Here is a 21,761-nt window from a genome sequence, read left to right on the forward strand (position 1 = left end):
TAGCTGGTGTCAGATCCCTCTTGGGGGAACTCTGTTAGACAAACACATCAATAAGTGTGAGGGGCTAGACTGAGTGCTGGGAGAAGGGGAGACCTTCAGGGCCCAGGTGGTGACCAGCTCTGGCTGCTCGGTGCAAAAGGGCTGCTCCACACGAGACTAATTTGTTGGCAGCTCCTGACAGGGAGGAAAGAGATAGTGGCAAGAAGAGACTGCACAGAGTAAGGGCTGGGGCAGAGAACCCTCCCAGGGCAAGGTGACAGAAAACACCGTGGGATCTCTGCTCCTCACTCCAGTGGGCAGAACCATCTAGTCAGCTATTAAATATGGGTTCTAATTTAGCAAGTCTGGGGTGGGACTCAAGAGTCTGCCTTTTAACAAGCACCCAGGTGCTACAGAGGTTACTGCCCACCTCTTGAGTAGTAAGGCTTAAGAAAACAGGAGGGTTGAATATGAATTGTCACCTATCATCATTATGGGAAATGAAATGTGCGAAATGAAATGTGAGGCTCCTCCATGACACCAACCTTCCTAAGGGCTACCACGCTCATGTATGCCTTTTAATGAGCAATCTGACAGGCTGCATGGCTGAAGTCCTGGGCCTGGGAGCAAAAGCCAAAGTGGAGTCCCTAAGAAGCTGCAGAATTCAGACATCCACCAGGCAAAGCTTATTTAGATCTCAAGGGACAGGAAGGACTCAGCTGGGAGATATCTGGCTTTGATTTAAAGTCCTGTCAACTTGTTAAATTCCTCTCCTGAAGGTCCTTCTCCCTTGGGGAGAAGCCCCTGAGCTGGGGTGCAGGCTTACTTATCCCACAGTTTTCCACTGAGCCCTTCTAGAGGATGTAGCCAGGTGGGTCGTGCTGACTCCTGCCTGGGCTCTGAGGTTTTCATCTGATCCTGGCTTTGTTCCATCTCTGCCAACCGCTGACACTTGAGCGTGCTGCACAGCCACTGCCAGGCTAGCAGACAGCCTGTCACCGTCACACCCAGGACTCATGGATGCGGGCAGGGGCCACCGCAGCGTGACCTAACTGAGGGAGGGCTGCTTTTGTGAGGGAGGTGGAGGCCTCTGCGCTGCTAATGGGTCTCATAGCCCTGCTCCTGACAGGGAGCGGCAGCACGGCTCTTCTGATGGGTACTGAGGAACACAGCTTCCTTAAGAGACGGACATGGATGTGGTTGTCTAGGTTGGCATCTGCATGGGTCTCAGTGACATTAAGAAGGGCTCTGAGGCCAGACCCTGAGCTTTGTTGTCGAGCAGTCATTAATTTCTTCACTTTCCTTTTCCAGTCCAGAAGGCACCCAGTGATAAGTCACTGGGCAAACCTTATTCCCTCAGACTTTGCTGGGCATCCAACAAAGAAAAACACGCAGGGGATCCAGACTTGTACAGGCTTGGGATGTTCAGAAAGCAAGGGAGCAGTTCTGCCTTCCAGAGCCTTCTGTGAAGGAGGCGGCATTCAGGCAAGAAAGTGCCATTTTTCACTAAGTGGCATTAGGAAGAAGAATGCAAACTTTAGAAGGTTTAAGTAGACCTGAAGTTTTTGAATAGAATTAGTGGCTTTTTTTTAAATAATGCAATTTGAATAAAGAAAAATCTTCCAGGTTCAAATCATGACAGTCTCCAGAGATGTTTTTTAATGTGATATTAACGAAGACTGTTGGGGTGGGGAGAAGGGAAAGATTAGAACTGGGTAGTAGACGTTAACCTGCTCCATTTTATCTAAACTACTTTAAAACAAAAGGAGTAATAATAGCAAAAACAAACCTACACACACACACACACACACACACACACACAACACTGTTCCTGAAAGCTGAACATGGGACTGGCATTGTGCCACAGGAGGTCTGTGGTGCTGGCATCCCCTGTGATGCTCAGCCTGGCCCAGCCCCTGCCATTGTCGGCATTTGGGAAATCAGCAGATGAAAGATCTCTCTCTCTCTCTCTCTCTCCCCTTTCTGTACTCTGTCTTTCAAACAAATAGTAGATCTTTTTTTTTTTCTTAAAAGAAAGTTGAACATGATCCCACATGCATGTTTCTCCTGAGGGAAAAAGTCCAGGACCATTGTTCAAGTCTGAGTTTGAAGAAAGCTCAGTTTACAGAGGGTTGGTCACATCGATAGGTAAGGAGGCACTGAGGCAGAGAAATAAGTGACTTAGCCAAGCCTACTTGGTGAATTACAGAGTCAACATGGAACTCAGCTGCTATACTTTTTCCTGTAAAAATCATCCCATTGACAGAATTAGTTTTTCAGAATTTTATTTAGGGGCCATATATTGGCATAGTGGGTTCAGCTGTGGCCTACAACTTTGGTATCACATTTGGGTGCTGGTTCATGTCTTGACTGTTGTACTTCTTATCCAGAACCCTGCTAAAGGCCCGGGAAAGGCAGTGGAAATGGTCTAGGTGTTTGGGCTCCTGACACCCAGTGGATGCGGGCATCCTGGATAAAGTTCTTGGCTTTGCCCTGGCCCAGCTCTGGCCACTGCAGCAATCTGGGTACTAACCAGTAGTTGAAAGATCTCTTTCTCATTAGAATTTGACTTTCAAATCAATATTTTATTTTTAGTTAACCTTCTTCTATCATTTAAAAAATGAAGGTGGATGGGGTATGTGTGTATACTTGGTAGTGCGTGCGACAGCCGTACCGCATACCATAGCGCCTGGGATCAAGCCCTGATTCTGTTTCCAATTCAGCTTCCTGTTAAAGCAGCCCTGAGAGGTGGCAGTTGACAGCTCAAGGATTTTCGTTCCTCCCAACTGTAAGGGAGCCCAGAATTGAGTTCTGGGCTCCTGGATTTGTCTTGGGTAGGAGAAGGCTGTTGCAAGCATTTTGGGAGTAAAACAGGAGAAGGAAGATCTCTGCCCCTCTGCCTTTCAAATGAGTCAAAATAAATACGTAAAAAGTTAAAAACTGAATGGAGCCATATACAGATATTGAACACATTCCATTAGGTAGTTACTAGTAGCACTGTATGATAGTTTCCAATGTAACATTTAGTCCTTAATGCAATGAATGTCCTGACATAAAAAACATTTTTTCTCTAGTTTAATATAGAATGTGAAAGATATTTAATCTTCAAGGAGCTATGTTGTAAAACTGGCTTATTTTACTTGTAAAGTTTAGGAAACAAACACCAGAAAAAGGAACCAAAGTTATTCAGTTGGTATGAAAAATTCGAAAAAGAGATGAAGAAGATAGGGTCAGGGGCCTGGTGCGGTAGCCTAGTGGCTAAAGGCTTCGCCTTGTATGAGCTGGGATCCCAAATGGGTGCTGGTTCATGTCCTAGCTGCTCTACATCCCTTCCAGCTCCCTTCCTGTGGACTGGGGAAGCAGAAGAGTATGGCCTCGGGATCCTGTACCTGCGTGGGAATACTGGAAGAAGCCCCTGGCTCCTGGCTTCAGATCAGTTCATCTCTGGAGCAAACTAGTATAGGAAGATCTTCCTCTGTGTCTCCTTCTCTCTGTAAATCTGCCTTTCCAACAAAAATAAATACATCTTTATTAAAAAATTGTGTTCTGACGCCAGCTGGCACTCTCTGGGCCTGTAAGTTCCATAGTTCATTTCAGATTCTGAGTCCTGATCTTTGTTGCAGGTCATACATTACTTCCCTCACCATATGTCACTTGGGGGTGAGGAGGAAGCAGTCACAGGTTGGCTATGACTGCCAGCCTCCCAATGGGCTTTGATGTTTATCTCCTGGTACTCACACCTTTGTAAAGTCTCTTCCTAGAGTAAATAGGCGTGACTTGTGTGACCCATAGGAGGTTGTAAAAAGTACAGTGTGACTTCTGAGGGAAGATCTGAAAGGCATGATGGTTCTTATCTCTTTGATCACTCTATCTGAGGGAGAAACTGAGGCTTCCTGCCAAAAGCCACATGGGTGAGCTACCTTGGAAAGATCTTCTAGTTCCAGGAAAGCCTAGACAACAGCAGCTCCAGCCAACATCATGTCTTTGATCTTATCTGAGACCCCGAGCCAGCACTACACAGAGAAATTGCTCCCAAATTCCTGACTGTCAGAAGCTGTGTGAGCGAATACACATTTATTCTTGTTTTAAGCCACTTAGGCCATTTAGTTTTAGGGTACCTGCTAATGCAACAAGAGATAACTGAAGAACATAAGGGAGCCATAAAAATAATTTAATATATGTACATTAAATGTATTCTGATACTCTGGATTGTAAAGTTTAAAAAAATCTATTCAATAGCCCCTCAGTGTTTTACAGAAATGTTTTTGATTTATGGATACAAATTAATCAAGAACTACTTGTCTAGGCTTTTTCATCTTTTCCAAGTGAGAAACAGGCTATTTACTTGTGGTTAGGAAAAATGTTAACTAAATCATACAGTGAGCTAATTACTAAAAAAGTTACTTCAATAGTAATTATGTTTCTCCTTACATAACAAATGTAAATCAAGTTCCACAGAAAAAGTGAGGTATGAACTTTTCTGTGGGTTTGAGTTCTTGGCAAGGAATAAGGTGTTGACTTTGTTGGAAAAAGCAATGACTGGAAATTGGAAGACTTAAGTGTATACCTGGCTGGGCCACTTACCAGCTAAGTTGCTAACTTTCTTTGAGTCTTGTTTTTTTCTTTTGTTTTTTGTTTTGTTTTGTTTTGTTTTTCACTGGAAAAGCAGATTCACAAAGAGGAGAGACAGAAAGATCTTCCATTTTGGTTCACTCCCCAAATGGTTTCAACGGCTGGAGCTGAGTTGATCTGAAGCCAGAAGCCAGGAGCTTCTTCTGGTTCTCCCACACAGATGCAGGGTCCTAAGGCTTTGGCCCATCCTTTGCTACCTTCCCAGGCCACAAGCAGGGAACTGGATGGGACGTATAGTAGCCAGTACTCGAACCAGTGCTCACATGGGATGCCGGTACTTACAGGTGGCGACTTAGCCAATTGAGCCATTGCACTTGTCTCAAATCTTGGTTACCTTGTTTGTACAAATGGGGGAAAATCTAAGCTCATCTTATGTTTCAGATGTTCTATAGGCATGTAAAAATTTTTAAGATGGAGAAGTAGTATATAAAAGTTCTTTTTAGTAAATACACATGTAACGAATGTTAGAGGCAGATTTTAAAATGTCACTTTGTCTAACTCACTTGAAACTGAATATCTGTTATTGTTAGTATTCTCTTAATCTGGTGGACATGAGGTTGTCAATAACTTAGGTGTACCAACAGGCTAGAGAAACATGGTCCCATGCTCAAGCACATGCGGTAGTGGACTCCTTTGCTTTTTTTTTTTTTTTAATTATTTATTATTTAACTTCAATAATTACATTGTATTATGTGACACAGTTACATAGATACTTGGGTTCTCCCCACTCCTCCCCAAACCCTCCCACCATGGTGGATTCCTCCACCTTGTTGCATAACCACAGCTCAAGTTCAGTTGAGATTTCCCCATTGCAAGCGTATACCAAACATAGAGTCCAGTATCTTATTGTCCCGTCAAGTTCAACGGCTTCTTAGGTATACCCTCTCTGGTCTGAAGACAGAGCCAGCAGAGTATCATCCCAGTCAACTGAAAGCTCCAACATACCATCAGCAAAAATTTACATCATTATGGAATTAATTGACATAGTAATGAGTAACCAATATGTTAAAAGTAAATGCGAGTTCCCAGCCACCTTCTGTGACCACCTCACCTATACTTCAATTTTAGTTTATACACAACATATAACATTCAAAACATAACATGTTATACATAACATCATATCATCTTAAATCAAGGCAAACATGTGGTATTTAGCCTTTTGGGATTGGCTCATTTCCCTTAGCAACAGCCATAGTGTATGCGAACAGCCCCAAGATGGAAAAAGACTTAACCAGCAAGATACCATTCAAAATAACAGAGAAAAGTATGAAATATCTGGGAATAAATCTAACCAAAAATGTAGAAGACTTATTTGAAGAAAACTACAAACTACTTAAAAAAGAAATTGAACAAGACCTCAAAAGATGGAGTAACATCCCATGCTCCTGGATAGGTAAAATCAATATCATTAAAATGTCTATACTGCCAAAAGCAATATATACATTCAACGCAATCCCAATCAAATTGCCCAAAACATTCTTCATGGAACTGGAAACAATGATCCAAAGGTTCATCTGGAAGCACAAAAAACCACGGATAGCTAGAACTATCCTGAAGAACAGGAAGTTAGCAGGGGGAATCACAGTTCCGGACCTCTGGACATACTATAGGGCAGTGGTTATCAAAACAGCGTGGTACTGGCACAAAGATAGAGAGGAAGATCAATGGAGCAGAATAGAAACGCCAGAAGGAAACCCACACAGATACAGCCAAATAATCTTTGACAAAAAGACAAACGACAATCCAGGCAAATGGGAAGGTCTGTTCAATAAATGCTGTTGGGACTCCTTTGCTTTTGTATTTCTTTTAAAAGTTACATTCCTATCAAAAGATAATTTTCCCATGATCAATGTGCAGGAATTTGGAAAACCAAATGCACACATATGTAACTGCCAGAGTGCATGGAGAACAAAAGAGATCTATTTTCACTGCCCTGAGTGAGGCAAGCCAGTTAGTGTACATTTCCAGAGATTGATGGTGTTAGGACTGAAGAGACCTAACAGAGTTCCTGGCACTACCTTCCATTTGACTGACGGAGAAACAAAAGCCGACTTATGGAAACTCTTAGATCCATAGTGGGGGCAGTTATTAAACATGTACTTATTGAACACTTACTACATAATAAACCCTTGGCATTGGAGAGCAAAGTACACGAGCAAGTTCAAAGTATCAGTTTATTTTGCAGAAAAAGCATTTGAAAACCACAGTTTTTTTCATAGTGTGTATTTTCCACATATTCTGATTTTGCACCTCATACTTTTCATTGCAGGTTTTCAAGGACCCTTACAGAATACACATTTCCTGCTCTCAAGGGACTGATAGTCATGGAGTAAGTCCCACACACTCCCACAGACAGGGAGTTCTGGAAGTGATGAGTGCAAAAATAGAGGTCTCCACACACAGTTATGGGTGGATGTGGGAGGAAGACACTAATTAAACAGGGAGAGAAAAAGTCTACATATGAAGACTGTCACAGCGAGAGAGGAGGGACATGAGAGGTTATTCCAGGCAGCAGGAAGAGGACAGCAACGACATGCAAGCGAGCGCTCTCCAAACCTGTGACTCGGAAGGGATCCTTGAGACCAGATATTCCCGTAATTTAAAAATTCCTGATATCATATCCTGGACAGATGATAACACAGCTGCTGGAACGTAGCCAGTGAGAGGAAGTGGATTACCTTGGGAGGCAGGAAAGGTTCAGCTCTGACATTGTCATGGTGGTGTGAGGTATCCAGGAGTCTGCTTGCCTCTGTCTGCACTGTCACTGACCAAAGGCTACTCATATTAGCTTGTTTAGTTTTCTTTCAAAAGAAGAAGAAAATGCTGCATGTTTTAGGATCCCTGACTTACAGAATGTGAGAGATAGGAGGGACTTTAGAGATCATTTTTAAAAAAAGAAAAGATTTAAAAAACGTATTTGAAAGGCAGGGTTACAGAAAGAAGTAACTGAGACAGAGTTCTTCGATACACTTGCAGGACGATGTCTCTGTGTCTCTTACACAGGAGGAGCTGGATGGCTTGCTGGGAGTGTTGTTTCTATTCTACGACACCAACACTGACCTGCTCTATGTGGCCGAAAAGGTCGGTGGCTGCCTCGGGCCTGTATTTGGGCCATCTTCCACTGCTTTTCCAAGTGCGTTAGCAGGGAACTAGGTCAGATGTGGAGCAGCCAGGGTTGGAGTTGGTGCACAAAAGGGAAGCTGGTGTCACAGGCAGTGGTTTAACCTGATACATCACATCACTGGCCATCTTAGGAATCATTTAGTTCAGTAGCTTTCATCATGTTGTGAATCATGGACCTCCTTTGAGAATGTGATAAGTTTTTGGGTCCTATCCTCCAAAATGTGTGTATGTGCCCATCACATGACATTCTGCATACAGTCCCAGGGTAGTTATGGAGCTCTAAGAGTGACTGTGAATTAGGAAACCTTATCTTCACTTTACTGATGGGGAATTGAAGCTCTGGGACACAGAATGAAATGCAGTAGAACCACTGAATCAAGTGCCCATGAATCAGATGGCCCTGTGAGGAAGTTAGACAGAGGCATCAACTCTGAATCTAGGCCTTGCCAAACCAGTAATGTGTGGGGATCAGGCAACAATGGGATCCATTTTTGGGAAACGGAGACCTGTGCAGGGGCAGGAGCATCACGAGCACTTCCTATCCACAAGGATCAGGAAGTTGGTGTCTGGAAAAGGATTTTGACTTCGCTTTGATTTCAAGAGCTGCCTATAAGACTAAATGGAAGAAAAGAATTTCTGCCAGACCTTTCACCCATGGAATGCACTGTTTTTTTTTTTTTTGTTTCCTTCTTTTTACCTTAACTTTTAAGATTCAAACAGCTCATAGATAAAATTAAAAAAAAAATAAGGATATTCTCTTTAGGCTTCCCTACCTACCTCTCTTCTATCAATCATTTTTCTTTTTTCTTTTTTTAGAGATAACACCTTTAAATTTGCATTACAATAAGAAGGCTTATGACTTCACCAAATAAGTTTAACCAGCCTCAGTGTGGTAGCCTAGTGGCTATTGCCAGCAGCCTTGCTTCCCATCCAGCCCCCTGCTTATGGCCTGGAGAGGCAGTCAAGGTTGGCCCAAAATCTTGGGACCTCAACCCACATGGGAGACCCAGAAGAGGCTCCAGGCTCCTGGCTTCAGATCAGCATAGCTCCAGCAGTTGCGGATGCTTGACAAGTGAATCACTGGACGAAAGATCTTCCTCTCTGTCTTTCCTCCTCTCTGTGTATCTGACTTTCTAATAAAAATAAATAAATCTTTAAAAGAAAAAGAAGTTTAACAAATAAAAAGCAAAAGGAGCCTAGTTCAGTGATAGTGCAGACAGTGACTATAAACAACAACTGACTGGGAAAATGACCATTTCATTCATATACAGTACATTTGCAAGTAATCATAAATCTTTAAAACTATAGTAGCATGTTTCTTTAAAATAGTAGAGTCAAGATGACAGAATAGGGTAAGGACACATTTAAACACACCAGGGTGAAGCAGAGAAGGCACATTCCAGAAAACAGAAGAAGACAGAGAGACAGCAGAGGGCAGTGGGGACTGTTGGACATGGGAAAGCAACTGAGACAACAGTGTGGTGTTGCAGTGACCAGATACCCCAGAAGCATTCAGCAAATGGCAATATGAACTCCACCGGTGGTTGGAGCTCCACCAGCAGCCAGGTGGGAAAGGGAGTTCACCTGGAGCTCAGAAGGTGAATCTTGACAAAGAACTGTCCATCCTACTGGTTAGTTTTATTTGACCAGGAGTAGAGACAGAACAGCAGATCCCAAACTGGTAGTGAGATAACAGGGTGGATATTCACAGCCCAGATCCCCACTACAGCCAAATTGGGCACTGGTCTCACATAGAAAATAATATCAACTTTGGCATCTTATGATTCAAAATCGGTCAGGGTGGTCCTCAGACCTAATGGCCAGGAGGCTCTGGCAAGATCAGCACCACCAACAACCTAGCTATTTAGGACACCTTCTGTCTCCCTAATTCTTAGACCTACTCCAAGCAGAAGTGGGAGAAAGGTGTACAGACAACGGTGCACCATGTACAGCATGGTATTACAGGAGGTGGAGCCTGGTGATCCAGGAGCTGCAGCAATGGAGACCTTGGTAGAAGTCTAACATAAGAACCAGGTCTAAACACTTGCTGCAGGGAGTAGCATGAGTGACTGCAAACAGTCATGTAACAAAGAGAATAAATAAAATAAAATTGTAGACTTGTGAATGACACAGCTCAGACAACTGCCCCTAGGAGAAGAACCTGATAACCAGAAGTACAATGACCAAGAGCAAAATAAGAGACAGAGGTACAATGAATATTACTGAAGACTCCCCTGAAAAGGAGCAAAAGCCCTTGCCAACCTCAGAGTTAGCTGAGGAATACACTGAGAAAATGGTGAATACAGAATTCAGAAAATTTAATATAAAGCTTCTTAACAATGAGAAGCATATACAGGAGTTCAAAGAATTTCATGAGTATGTCCCACAGAAAATAGCAATGCTGAAACAAAATCAAACCAAATTATTGGAAATGAAGAATGCAATAGAACAAATTAAAAATTCAGCAGAAAGCCTCAATAATGGAATAAAGAAGGCAGAAGAAAGAATCTCTGAATTGGAAAATACTTCCTGTCACCGGGGGAAACAAGCAAAAAGCTGGAAGCAGAGCTGGATCAGGCCAAAAAAAGTATTCAAGAATTGAAAGACACTATTAAAAGACCAAATATAAGAGTTATGGGAGTCCCAGAAGGTGCAGAAAGAGAAACTGGGTATAAAATGTATTCAATGAAATAACAAAGAAAAATTGCCCTAATCTGGAGAGAGAACTGGGAAACAACATCCAGGAGGGGCACAGAACTCCCAACAGGATACACCAAAGCAATCTTCACCAAGACACAGGATAATCAACCTCTCTTCAGTGGAACATAAGGAAAGGCTCCTTAAATGTGCATGTGAAAAAAATCAATTGACCTATTGATGAATGGCAATTAGATTCCTCTCAGAGGAAACTCTATAGGCCAGAAGAGACTGTAGTGACATATTCCAGATTCTAAAAGAAAAAATTGTTGGCCCAGAATAACATATACAGCAAAGCTTTCCTTTTTCATTGAAAATGAAATACAATTCTTCCACAGTAAAGAAAAGCAAAAACAATATGCCTTTTCCAAACCTGCCCTACAAATGATACTTCAAGATGTTCTCTTGACAGAGAAGAGGAATAGCACCTACCAAAACCAAAGGCAAATGTGAAGAACATCCCAGTAAAATAACAACAGATGACTGAATCAATTAACAACCATTGCTAAAATGACAGGATTAAATTACCATCTACTCATTTAATCCTGGATGTAAATGGATTAAACTCATTAATCAAATGTCATAGATAAGTAGACTGGATTAAAAAAAAACAAAACCCATCTATTTGTTGCCTACAGAAGACACATCTCACCAAAAAAGATCAGTGGATACTATATCTCGTGGATTTTGTTTTCAGTTTCATTTCTTTAAACACATTTTTATCATTAAATTCTTCACTGACTCATATCATACAGCAGCATCATTTTCTTCAAGAAGGTTTTTTATTTTCTTTTTAATTTCTTCAGCAACACATTGGTCATTCAGTAGCACGTTATTTAATTTCATGGTGTTGTGAATCTCTCTTTTTCTTCTGTTGTTGATTTTGTATTGTGGCTTTTCACTTAAGGGGATGTTTAGTAACTGTGTAATGGAGACTATCATATCCAGATGTGAGGATGCAATACAGTATGCATCTGTACTTCTAGATCAAGGATGGACTCCCAATGAAAGTGTTAACTATATCTTGACAATAGGACACTGGACTCTCTGCCGTTGTCTATGCCTGCAATGATAGACTTGTGACTGTTTATGAAGAACTATACTATTGTAATAATATAGGTGAACTTAGTGAGGGGAGGGGAAATGTGGAGAGGTAGTAAGGGAAATCCCAGAGTCTATAGAACTGTATCATAAAATCATAATAACTAAAAAATATCATAGTAAATTAAATGACAATTAAAAATAAAAAAGAAAAAGAAACATCCTTTAAAATAATTTTGAAAGCAATACATTGGACCTTACTAAAAAAAAACTACTGTAGCATAATATCCTTAATCATTGATTTGACAAAGAGAGAACAAAGTTTTGGGCCCGGCGTGGTAGCCTGGTGGCTAAAGTCCTTGCCTTACGGGCGTGCCGATTTGTGTCCCGGCTTCTCCACTTCCCAGCTGGCTCCCTGTTGTGACCTGGAAAGGCAATTAAGGATGGCTCAAGGCCTTAGAACCCTGCACCCATGTGGGAGACCCAGAGGAGGCTCCAGGGTTCTGTATTCGGATCAGCTCAGCTTGACTGTTGCAGCCACTTCAGCAGTGGGCCAGTGAAAGATCTTTCTCTCTGTCTCCTTTTCTCTGTAATTCTGACTTTAAAATAAAAATTTAAAAAAAAAGAAAAAATTTTTAAAGATTTATTTATGTTTTTATTGCAAAGTGAGATATACAGAGAGGAAGATCTTCCATCCAATGATTCACTCCCCAAGGGACCACAACGGCCGGTGCTGTGCCAATCCGAAGTCAGGAACCAGGAACTTCCTCTAGGTCTCCCACGTGGGTACAGGATCCCAAGGCTTTGGGCTCTCCTCGACTGCTTTCCCAGGCCACAAGCAGGGAGCTGGATGGGAAGCAGGGCTGCCAGGATTAGAATTGGCGACCATATGGGATCCTGATGCATTCAAGGCGAGGACTTTAGCTGCTAGGCCACCAAGCCAGACCCAGAAAAAGAAAACTTTTTTACAAAACTAAATTGGGAATGTGCTGTTTTAAGAGTTATAGAATTCCTTACTACTTGTCATTTTGAGGACACAACAACTCAAAAGCATCAACAAAGTATGAAAAAGTAACCAAAGTCAAAGATGACCATGTAATTGTAAGAGACATACTCAAGCTCATACTCTAGCCAGAAAGACATTCACATCTTCCAGAGACCATGGTGAGAAAGTGAAGAAAGTTCAGAACAGTTGATACAAGAGTGTGAGAGTGAGGGAGGTAGCGGTACTGAAGAAAAAGACTTGGAGATACAAGTGGAGGAGTCTCAGCAGCATCATGGGTAGTTTCTAAGATGATGATAGTTTACAGGAAGTGCTCAGACACAAGAATGTCAACAAAAGGATATAAAAGAACATCTCAGAGACCAGCATTGTGGCTTAGCACGTTAAGCCAAAGCTAAGATGCCAACAGCCCATTTTTGTGCTTGAGTCAGGTCCTGACTGTTCCACCTCCAGCCCAGCTCACTGCTAGCGCACCTGAGAAAACAACAGAGGATGGCCCAAGTGCTTCAGCCCCTGTACCCACATGGGAGACCTGCAGGAAGCTCCTGGTTCCTGCCTTCCTCCTCCGCAAGTCCCAGCTATTGTAGCTATTTGGGAATTTGGGGTGTGAACAAGCAGACAGAAGATTCTCTCTCTCTCTCTCTCTCTCTCTCTCTGTAAGCATGCCTTTTAAGTAAACAACAACATGTTAAAAGTCTTTTAAAAAAGAACATTTCAAAAAGAGAAACTAGCAGGTCATGTGGTGACAATACTAGTGAGAACATAAGGAGATCTGAAGAGATGAACTGTAGACTTCACAAGGTGAGATTGACGTGGTAGTGCTGACAAGACATGCAGATACAATTTTCCAATGATCTAAAGTATTGGCACATTTCTCAAAGATCAGTTGGCTATGCATGTGTGTATTGACTTCTGGAGTTTCTATATGTCCCATTAGTTCACATATTTTTGTGTGTGTCAATATTGGGCTGTCTGGATTATAACTGCTTTGTAATACATCTTGAAATCCAGCATTGTGATGCCTCTGACTTTGTTTAGCAGTTCAGCACCGTTTTAGCTATTTGGGATATTCATCTAGGGAAAACTGATTAGATACTGGCATAAGTTTCTTCAGGAAACACAACAAGAGCATGAACTCAGTTAACTCTTTGTAGTTCAGGTGTCATTCCCACCCCCGAATCACTCCATGGATGACAGTTGTTCCTGAGCTGGAATACCAGGGACAGATCAAGAGGACCCTCCTTGCTGTAGACTCGGTGCTCTGAGGATAGTGTATGCAGAAAGGTAAGGTGACACAGCATGGGGAACACAAGTCTATGTGATTCTCTCCTTTGTCCCCCTGCTGGCTGTCCCTTCCCCGACCCCGAGGGATCCCTACAGCCCCCGCAGTTCCCACTTACTTGGCTACAGCATCTTTTCTCAACTGCTCGTGCTTCATGAGGAGATTTTTCCGGTCTCTAAAGGCCTTTCTGACCTTGTACCCTTTATATACAGCTTGAATTTTGAAGGCAGCAATGTCTTGTATGGCTGCAATGGACAGGGCACCACGTTCCAACATGAATTGAATAACTTCATGGCGCTCACCCAACAAAGCATAGTCAAGCGGCGTGTACCTGAAGCAGGAGGAAATTTTTAAGTCTTAGAGTGTAATTCAACGTACATTTAGACCAGCAACATTACTACACATCAGAAGAAATCTTCACTCTAGGATGTGGAATATTCTTCAGGCAAAAGCACCTTCTATACTCTGAAGGATACAAAATAAAGCTGAATATAGCAGAAGAGTCAGGTACCTTGAGCTGCTAACAATATCAATTTCTTAGTGCTGCTTACAAGCTTACACACTGGAGGCTAGTGAGAACATATGATCACCTTTTTCTTCTCCATGTCCTAAATCTCTGTGCCCGTCTAAAAAACACTGCCACAACCAAGCAACCAACCAACTAATCAACCAACCCTATCCCCAAAGCCCTCCCCAAATTCTGCAGTTACCTGTGTGCTAGATTTGAAATGTCTGGCTTCCAGCCCTGGCTCTGTTTCTGTCCCATTTGCCTACCAGTGTGTACCCTGGTAGGCAGTGGTGGTGGTTCAAGAAATTGGGCTTCTGTAATCCATGTGGGAACTCAGATTGAATTCCTGCTGCCTGGCTCTGCTTCAGCTTTTTTGGGCATTTGGGGAGTGAACTAGAAGATGGGAAATTTCTCTCTGTTTCTCATTAAAAAAAACAGTATTGCAACAGAGTATCTGTGAGAGTCATACCCACGATTGCTATTTGCTAATGCTTATGAAATAAAAATATACCTCATGGGTCCAGCACTGTGGCATTGTAAGTGAAGCCATCACCTGAAGTGCCAGTATCCCATATGGGTCCTATTTCCATTCCCAGATGCTGCACTTCCAATCCAGCTCCCTAATAGTGCTCTTGTGAAGGCAGCTGAGGATGCCCCAAGTACTCAGGCCTCTGCACCCACATGGGAGACCAGGAGAAAGTTCCTGGCTTTGATTTGGCCCAGTCCTGGCTGTTATGGCCATTTGGGGGAGTGAACAAGTGGATAAAAGATTTCTCTGTCTCTCTTTATATATATAACTCTGCCTTTCAAATAAACAAATTTTAAGTGAAATTTTAAAAAGTGGGCCTCCAAATGGAGAGATTTAGAGTATAAGAATAATCCTTTGGTTACCACAAAAAAGATAAATCATTAAGTAAACAGTGTAGGGACAACTAGGTAGTGGGGGGGGGGGAAGAGATTCTTGTAATACATCCTACACCAAAACAGATTCTGGATGGAGCAAAGATCTAATATTAAAAAAAACAACAACATGAAAGTACAAGAGGAAATCACGGAACCTTTAAACAACACAAAATCATAACAGAAGATTGATAAATCTGACCACATAAAAATAAAATCATATGGGGAAAAAAACACCAAGCTTTCTTTCTTTCAAAGAAAAACAGTTACTTTGTAAAATGACATATTTTTAAGAATTTGAACAGTGCAAAAAAGTATAACATTTACAGTTTAGGAAACAAGCATCCCAAATCAACCATTCAACAATGGCAGTGTGGGCCCGGCGCCGTGGCCTAGCAGCTAAAGTCTTTGCCTTGAATGCGCCGGGATCCCATATGGGTGCCGGTTCTAATCTCAGCAGCTCCACTTCCCATCCAGCTCCCTGCTTGTGACCTGGGAAAGCAGTCTAGGACAGCCCAATGCTTTGGGACCCTGCACCCATGTGGAAGACCTGGAGAAAGTTCCTGGCTTCTGACTTCGGATTGGCACAACACTGGCCATTGTGGTCAGAAGATCTTCCTCTCTGTCTCTCCTCCTCTCTGTATATCTAACTTTGTAATAAAAATAAAATAAATCTTTAAAAAAAAAACAATTGCGGGGCCCGGCGGCATGGCCTAGCGGCTAAAGTCCTCGCCTTGAAAGCCCCGGGATCCCATATGCGCGCCGGTTCTAATCCCGGCAGCTCCACTTCCCATCCAGCTCCCTGCTTGTGGCTTGGGAAAGCAGTCGAGGATGGCCCAATGCATTGGGACCCTGCAATCCGTGTGGGAGACCCGGAAGAGGTTCCAGGTTCCCGGCTTTGGATCGGCGCGCACCGGCCCGTTGCGGCTCACTTGGGGAGTGAATCATTGGACGGAAGATCTTCCTCTCTATCTCTCCTCCTATGTGTATATCTGGCTGTAATAAAATGAATAAATCTTTAAAAAAAACCAAAAACCAAAAAACAATGGCAATGACAACTGTTACTTTATGCAATTTAGTTGGTGTTTCTAAGTCTCAGCTTTCCTCATCTGTTAAACAGAACACTTATCCACAGACTGTAAAATACATAGAAAGTGAAACATGTTTATTAAATGTGTGTGTGGCGCAAGGGAAGCAATTAGTGTCAGTGTTGATAATTATTATAACAGACACTGCAGCTTGGTTTGCAATACCACAGTTGCTTAACTGGGCTTACTTCCATAGGACTCAAAGTAGCATTTGTGACAACCTAAGGTTTCCACTGCGGCTGGCCTCTCTGTGCTGACTGTGACTAGTGCAGGCCATCAGCAGTGTCGGTGGGGAGGAACGTAAGGAGGTTGGGCATCTGATGCAGTGGTGCAACAGGCTAATCTGCCTCTAAGTGCCGGCATACCATGTGGATGCTGGTTCATGTCCTGGCTGCTCCCACTCAGCTCCCTGCTTACAGACTGGGAAAGCAGTGGACCATGGCCTGAGGCCTTGGGCTCCCAAAACCACAGAGGAGACCGGGAAGAAGCTTCTGGCTCCCAGCTTTGTAGCAGCTGAGTTCAGGTCTTTGAAGCCATTTGGGGGAGTGAATCAGCAGACAGAGGACCTCTTCCTCTCTCTCCCTCCTTCTCTCTCTTTAAAAATATGCCTTTCAAATAAAAAAAATTAATCTTTTAAAAAAGAACAGTATTAGGAAGACATAATTAGCTAATTGATGAGGTGAGGGGAAGATAATTGTATAGATAATTAGGTATGAAAAAGTCATCCAATGATTATAGAGAATAAATCTATCTCTTTTCAAAATTTACCTAACACTCATTGTAAGACAAATTGGTAAGACTTAAATGGTTTTCACTTATGAGAGTGATTTGGTTGTTTCAATACGAAAACTGTGGGGGCGGGGGAGCTCACAATCTGAAATTAATGACCTCTCATTTAAGACAGCTTGATTTGTCACTACTCTTTGGATAGCAGAAGCTGTTGAACAGACATGCCTATATAGCGTTTTATAAATTCACAACTTTAAAAAAAATTACTATAGATCTGCAAATGCCTTTCATTACTACAAGCTCTCTAATGGAATATATTATCATAGAGTTAATTATTCATACGATAGCAGGAATAACCCAAATTTTAGAGGTAACTAGGTTCAACACTTTCATTTTACAATAGAAATAAAAAACCCAGACAGGGTAATCAATTTGCTGAAGACTAGGAAACTAGTTTGTACAGAATGTAGACTCAAACACAGCTCTCACAGGACTCTCAGTTCAGCAATTCTTCCACTAATCTATCAATTTCTGAATAAAGTAACTTTTCTATAGAGCAAAAGGGTCTAAAAGCAATGTGCAAACAACATATACATTTAGTAAACTGGATCATCTAAAAAATTATTAATATATGATGCTTTTCAGGTAATACACAAGCTGCATTATCAAAACCTGGTTTTTGAAACACGGGTCCAAAGTATGCCTTTAGTTACAAATAAGGTAAAAAGAAATGTTGGATTAGGAGTCAGGGCACCTAGGTGGCACAGAGCATTCTGCTTCCTTCTCTGAACTTTTGGTTTCTCATCCATGAAAAGGGAAATGAAAGAGAAAAACCGGAGTTCTCAGATTTCTTCTGGATCAAACAATGCCCCTTACATATTTTTAACATTATATTGTGACAAATTCCAAACATAAACAAAAGTGGAGACAAAAGTATACTAATCCACTATTAATGATAATCAGAAATATACTTAGTAATTTTTTGCTACATTTGCTTTATCCAACCCTTCATTCATAGCATTTGCTGAATTATTTAAAACATATTTCAGAATACCACCTGAGTAATATGGTTATAGCTACAATGTCATTATTACAACTAGCAAAATTAGCAATTTTCCTGGTAAAGTCTAATGTCCACTTATGGTCAAATCACCTCAATTTCCCCAAAAATGTCTCCTTCATAGTCAGTTAATTCAAAATAGAATTTGCAGACAATCTGTGACTCAAAGAGACATTCTGAAGATCTAACAAATTTCAAAGATTGAGGTTTATACCTAGTGTTTAAGCAACTGACCACATTTTAACAGTGACTATTGAATCTTCATCCCAATTTAATTTAGAAGCATTCAGGTACTGAGAATATTCCCATCAATGTTGGAGTGTGACTGTCAGACAGATATTGACTGAAAGCCAGCAGAAGGTGGCAAAAATGATGTCTACACAGCGTGCATTAGCTGGTTCGTGTCAATGCACGATGAGTAAAAATCAGCACTACATTGATGGTAACCAGCCAAGAAACAATGCAGATAAAGACAAGAGATAGGACACAATGGGACTTGCCATGTGGGAATGATCTGATGGAATGAGTAGAATACTTAAACAAGAATGTCAATAAGCGTAAAAAGCAGTGCCAAGTTCTGACATCTGTCCATCAGGCATGTTGCTAATGAAACATTACATGAGTCTCTTTATCTACAGATTGGCAAGCAGTTAGGAGGATTTCCCCCTCTGACCTCTGGTCTGAAATTAACATATGTTTATTCCAGGAAGCAGTAAGTCCCTTTATTCAAGTAGTCTCGTAGTCTCCTAGGTCTGAAATTCCAGGTTTATAACATAAATGGGAATTGAATTACAAAAAAAAAAAAAAAAAAGTTCTGAGGACCGCGATCCGCAGAAACAGAAGAACAGTAAACTTCCTTCAGGACTCGGGAAGGGAGCGTTCTCTGGTCCTTACTTAGTTCCAACTTTGGATCCCCACTCTCTCTTGCAATGACCATCAGGGTTGCGCTGAAGCACCCCCCCACCCCCCCGCCGCCAAATTAGATCAGATAGAGAGAGAGCAATAAGGAAAGCTTAGAACCAGACAGGAAACGGTTAGCTTGGACTCACATATACCTTACTAGGTAGGGCACAAAGATTAATTACTCACTAAGGTATTGAAGATTTCTCTGCACGCCCCTCCTAAAACTGTTCTGCGCCTCAATTGTTAACATACGCCTTGTTAGAGTTATAAGCCGATTTGGACTATCCTAAAATTCACCAAGTGTAGTAAAAATTATGCTTCAATACTATAAACTGCTAAATATAAAAATCAAAATAGACCCTATAACCATTCTAAGGTGTATAGCAGCCAGCTGCGTATAAACTAAAATTCGGAAGTCAACGAAGTAGTCACAGGATGTGACCACCACATTTGGTCACTCAATGCCATGTCAATTAACTCCATAATGCTCTGAATTGTTGTTGATGTTATGTTGTGGCTTTTCATTGGATGGGATGCTATTCTGCCAGCTCTACTTTCAGACCAGGGGTGGTCGCCCCAAGAAAATGTTGAATTTATCTGGACAATAAGATGCTGGACTCTATGCATGGTACATGCTTGCAATGAAGGAATCATGACTGGATTTGAACTGTACTACTGCAACAAGGTGGAGGAATCCACCATGGGGGGAGGGCAAGGGAAGGGGTTGGGGGGGAATCCCAGAGCCTATGAAAGAAACTGTGTCATAAAGTGAAATAAAAAAAATCAATTGATATTTAGGTAAATATGTATATACACATACTCCTTTAGAGGAATTGTATAAGGGACATTATTATATTGAGAAGTGAATATACAATGCAGTATGCACTTCTACTCCTGAATAAAAGATGCCCTCCCAGATGAAACTATTAATGGAATCTTGAGAATAGGCTGCTGGACTCTCTACCATTATTTATACCTACAATGTCATGATACACTTAGAAGAATGATGGGCTTGTGACTGTTGCTGGAAGACTATACTATCGTAATAATATAGGAGAAAACAGTGGTGGGGTGTGCAAATGGAGAGGTTGGAAGAGGAAATCCTATGAACCTATGGAACCGTATCATGAAAATAAACATTAAAATAAATTTAAAAATAAAATAAAATGAAAAAAAAAGTTTTTCTCATTGTTTTCTTTAAAAAATTAACAGGTAGTAAATAGTAACATTTTGGACAAGCTATAGAAACAAATAATCACTACTTCTTCAGGTTCTTATTTCTCTCTCATGTTTATTTAGTCTTGCAAAGGTGGTGTTTTCTGTAATCCTACTGAGAGTTTCTGAAATAAATAGTGAGGGGGTTGGTTCTAAAAAGCAGGATCAGTGGGCCTAAAGAAGTCTTTCATTCTCTGTCAAGTTTCCCACGAACTAACAGAAAGAAAGAATTGGAGGCTGCTGATAGGATGGGAGTGAGGGTGGGAGGGGGGGGGGATAGCTCACAGCAGGGGGTCACATCAGTTGGGCATGGACTTAGGATAGAGGGAGCTCAGGTGTGGAAATTTGATCACAGACTTATCTGTTCCCTACAAATTACTAGAACCTTTTTAGACCCAAGACCACCAAGAATCTCCTTTGCTTATAATTCACATCGTGTCTGGTCCTTGAGTAACAACCTGGCATAACTTGTGTGGATCTCATTTGAGAAGTCTGTATTTAGATAATACCCTTACCTTTCATCTTAGTGTCTTTTTATGTATTTATGCTACATGGTGGCACCACTTTGACCACTGATAACATCTCCTTCATCCTGGGAATCACCTGAATATTTAATACATATCATTGATCTAAAAAAACTCCTGATCCTGGTGAATCAAGACTTCAATATCTTATGTCAGCCAAAAGCTAGAAGATGACCCTAATTATATAATCTACAAAACGTGAACTAATTCTACATCTAAAGTTCTGAATAGCTATAAGGTTTTGCTATTATAAATCAATGCTGCATTGAATGTTAGCTCATTTCTTTTGCGTCTGGATTTCTTAGGCTAAAGTTTCCATATATTTATTATTCCTGGACTAATGCCTAGGATTCATATAAAAAAATCTAGTAAAAAGGAAGTGAGATGAATAGCATACTTTTTTTTTTAAACAACAGCTTACCTCTCTTCGTTGTTTTCCATCTGATTAGGGAAAGCAGCGAAGTCTAGCAGCAACTTAATGGCATCAAGGTACCCGTTGTTACAGGACCAATGCAAAGCTGTTCTTCCCTGAAGGCATGAACAGAAGTCAAGTACACCAGGAGTAAGCATATTTGAACATGTGATCATTTAGGCTAACTCAAAGTTACAAACAATTCTCTATCTAAATGGCTTACCTACAAAAAGGGGGTAAGCACACAGTGGGGTAAACTAATGGTCTAACCCAACTGATCATAATTAATACCATGTTAAGGGGCAACATATAGTATTAGAGATGATATCTGAGAAAGATTTGGTATCACATATGTAACATTTCAACCAAAAATGCGAAACCTGATGCAAATTAGGGGGAAACATAATGTAAACCCAAGTTGAGTAAAATTCCATAGATCACTAAATTTCAATGACTAAATTAAATAACTGTAATGTCATGAATAATAGAGATTATTTGTTGAATAAGTCAAAGAGAAAAATATTACAATCCTAAACTCTAGCCACCTAATAACACAGCTTTTAGTTAAAGACCAAAGATAAAGAAGAACTAGATAGTCAAACTGATAATGAAAGTGGACAGTTTCAACACTTTTAAAAATATTTATTGGAAAGGCAGATTTACAG

At 41.2% G+C, this 21,761-nt stretch overlaps 1 protein-coding gene across 4 annotated transcripts in view; it reads right to left on the minus strand.

The window, feature by feature from the left end:
• The window catches only part of INVS (inversin), a 153,863-nt gene that overhangs the window by 22,781 nt on the left and 109,321 nt on the right, over positions 1-21,761 (minus strand). For all 4 annotated transcript variants that reach the window (XM_058672761.1, XM_058672760.1, XM_058672762.1 and 1 more), the window contains 2 exons: positions 21,106-21,212; positions 13,876-14,088 (listed from right to left, as the gene is read on the minus strand). In XM_058672761.1, coding sequence (XP_058528744.1) covers positions 13,876-14,088; positions 21,106-21,212 — 320 coding nt within the window. The remainder of the gene's footprint in view (positions 1-13,875; positions 14,089-21,105; positions 21,213-21,761) is intronic.

This window comes from Ochotona princeps, chromosome 14 (assembly GCF_030435755.1).
Source record: "Ochotona princeps isolate mOchPri1 chromosome 14, mOchPri1.hap1, whole genome shotgun sequence".
Lineage (NCBI taxonomy): Eukaryota > Metazoa > Chordata > Mammalia > Lagomorpha > Ochotonidae > Ochotona > Ochotona princeps.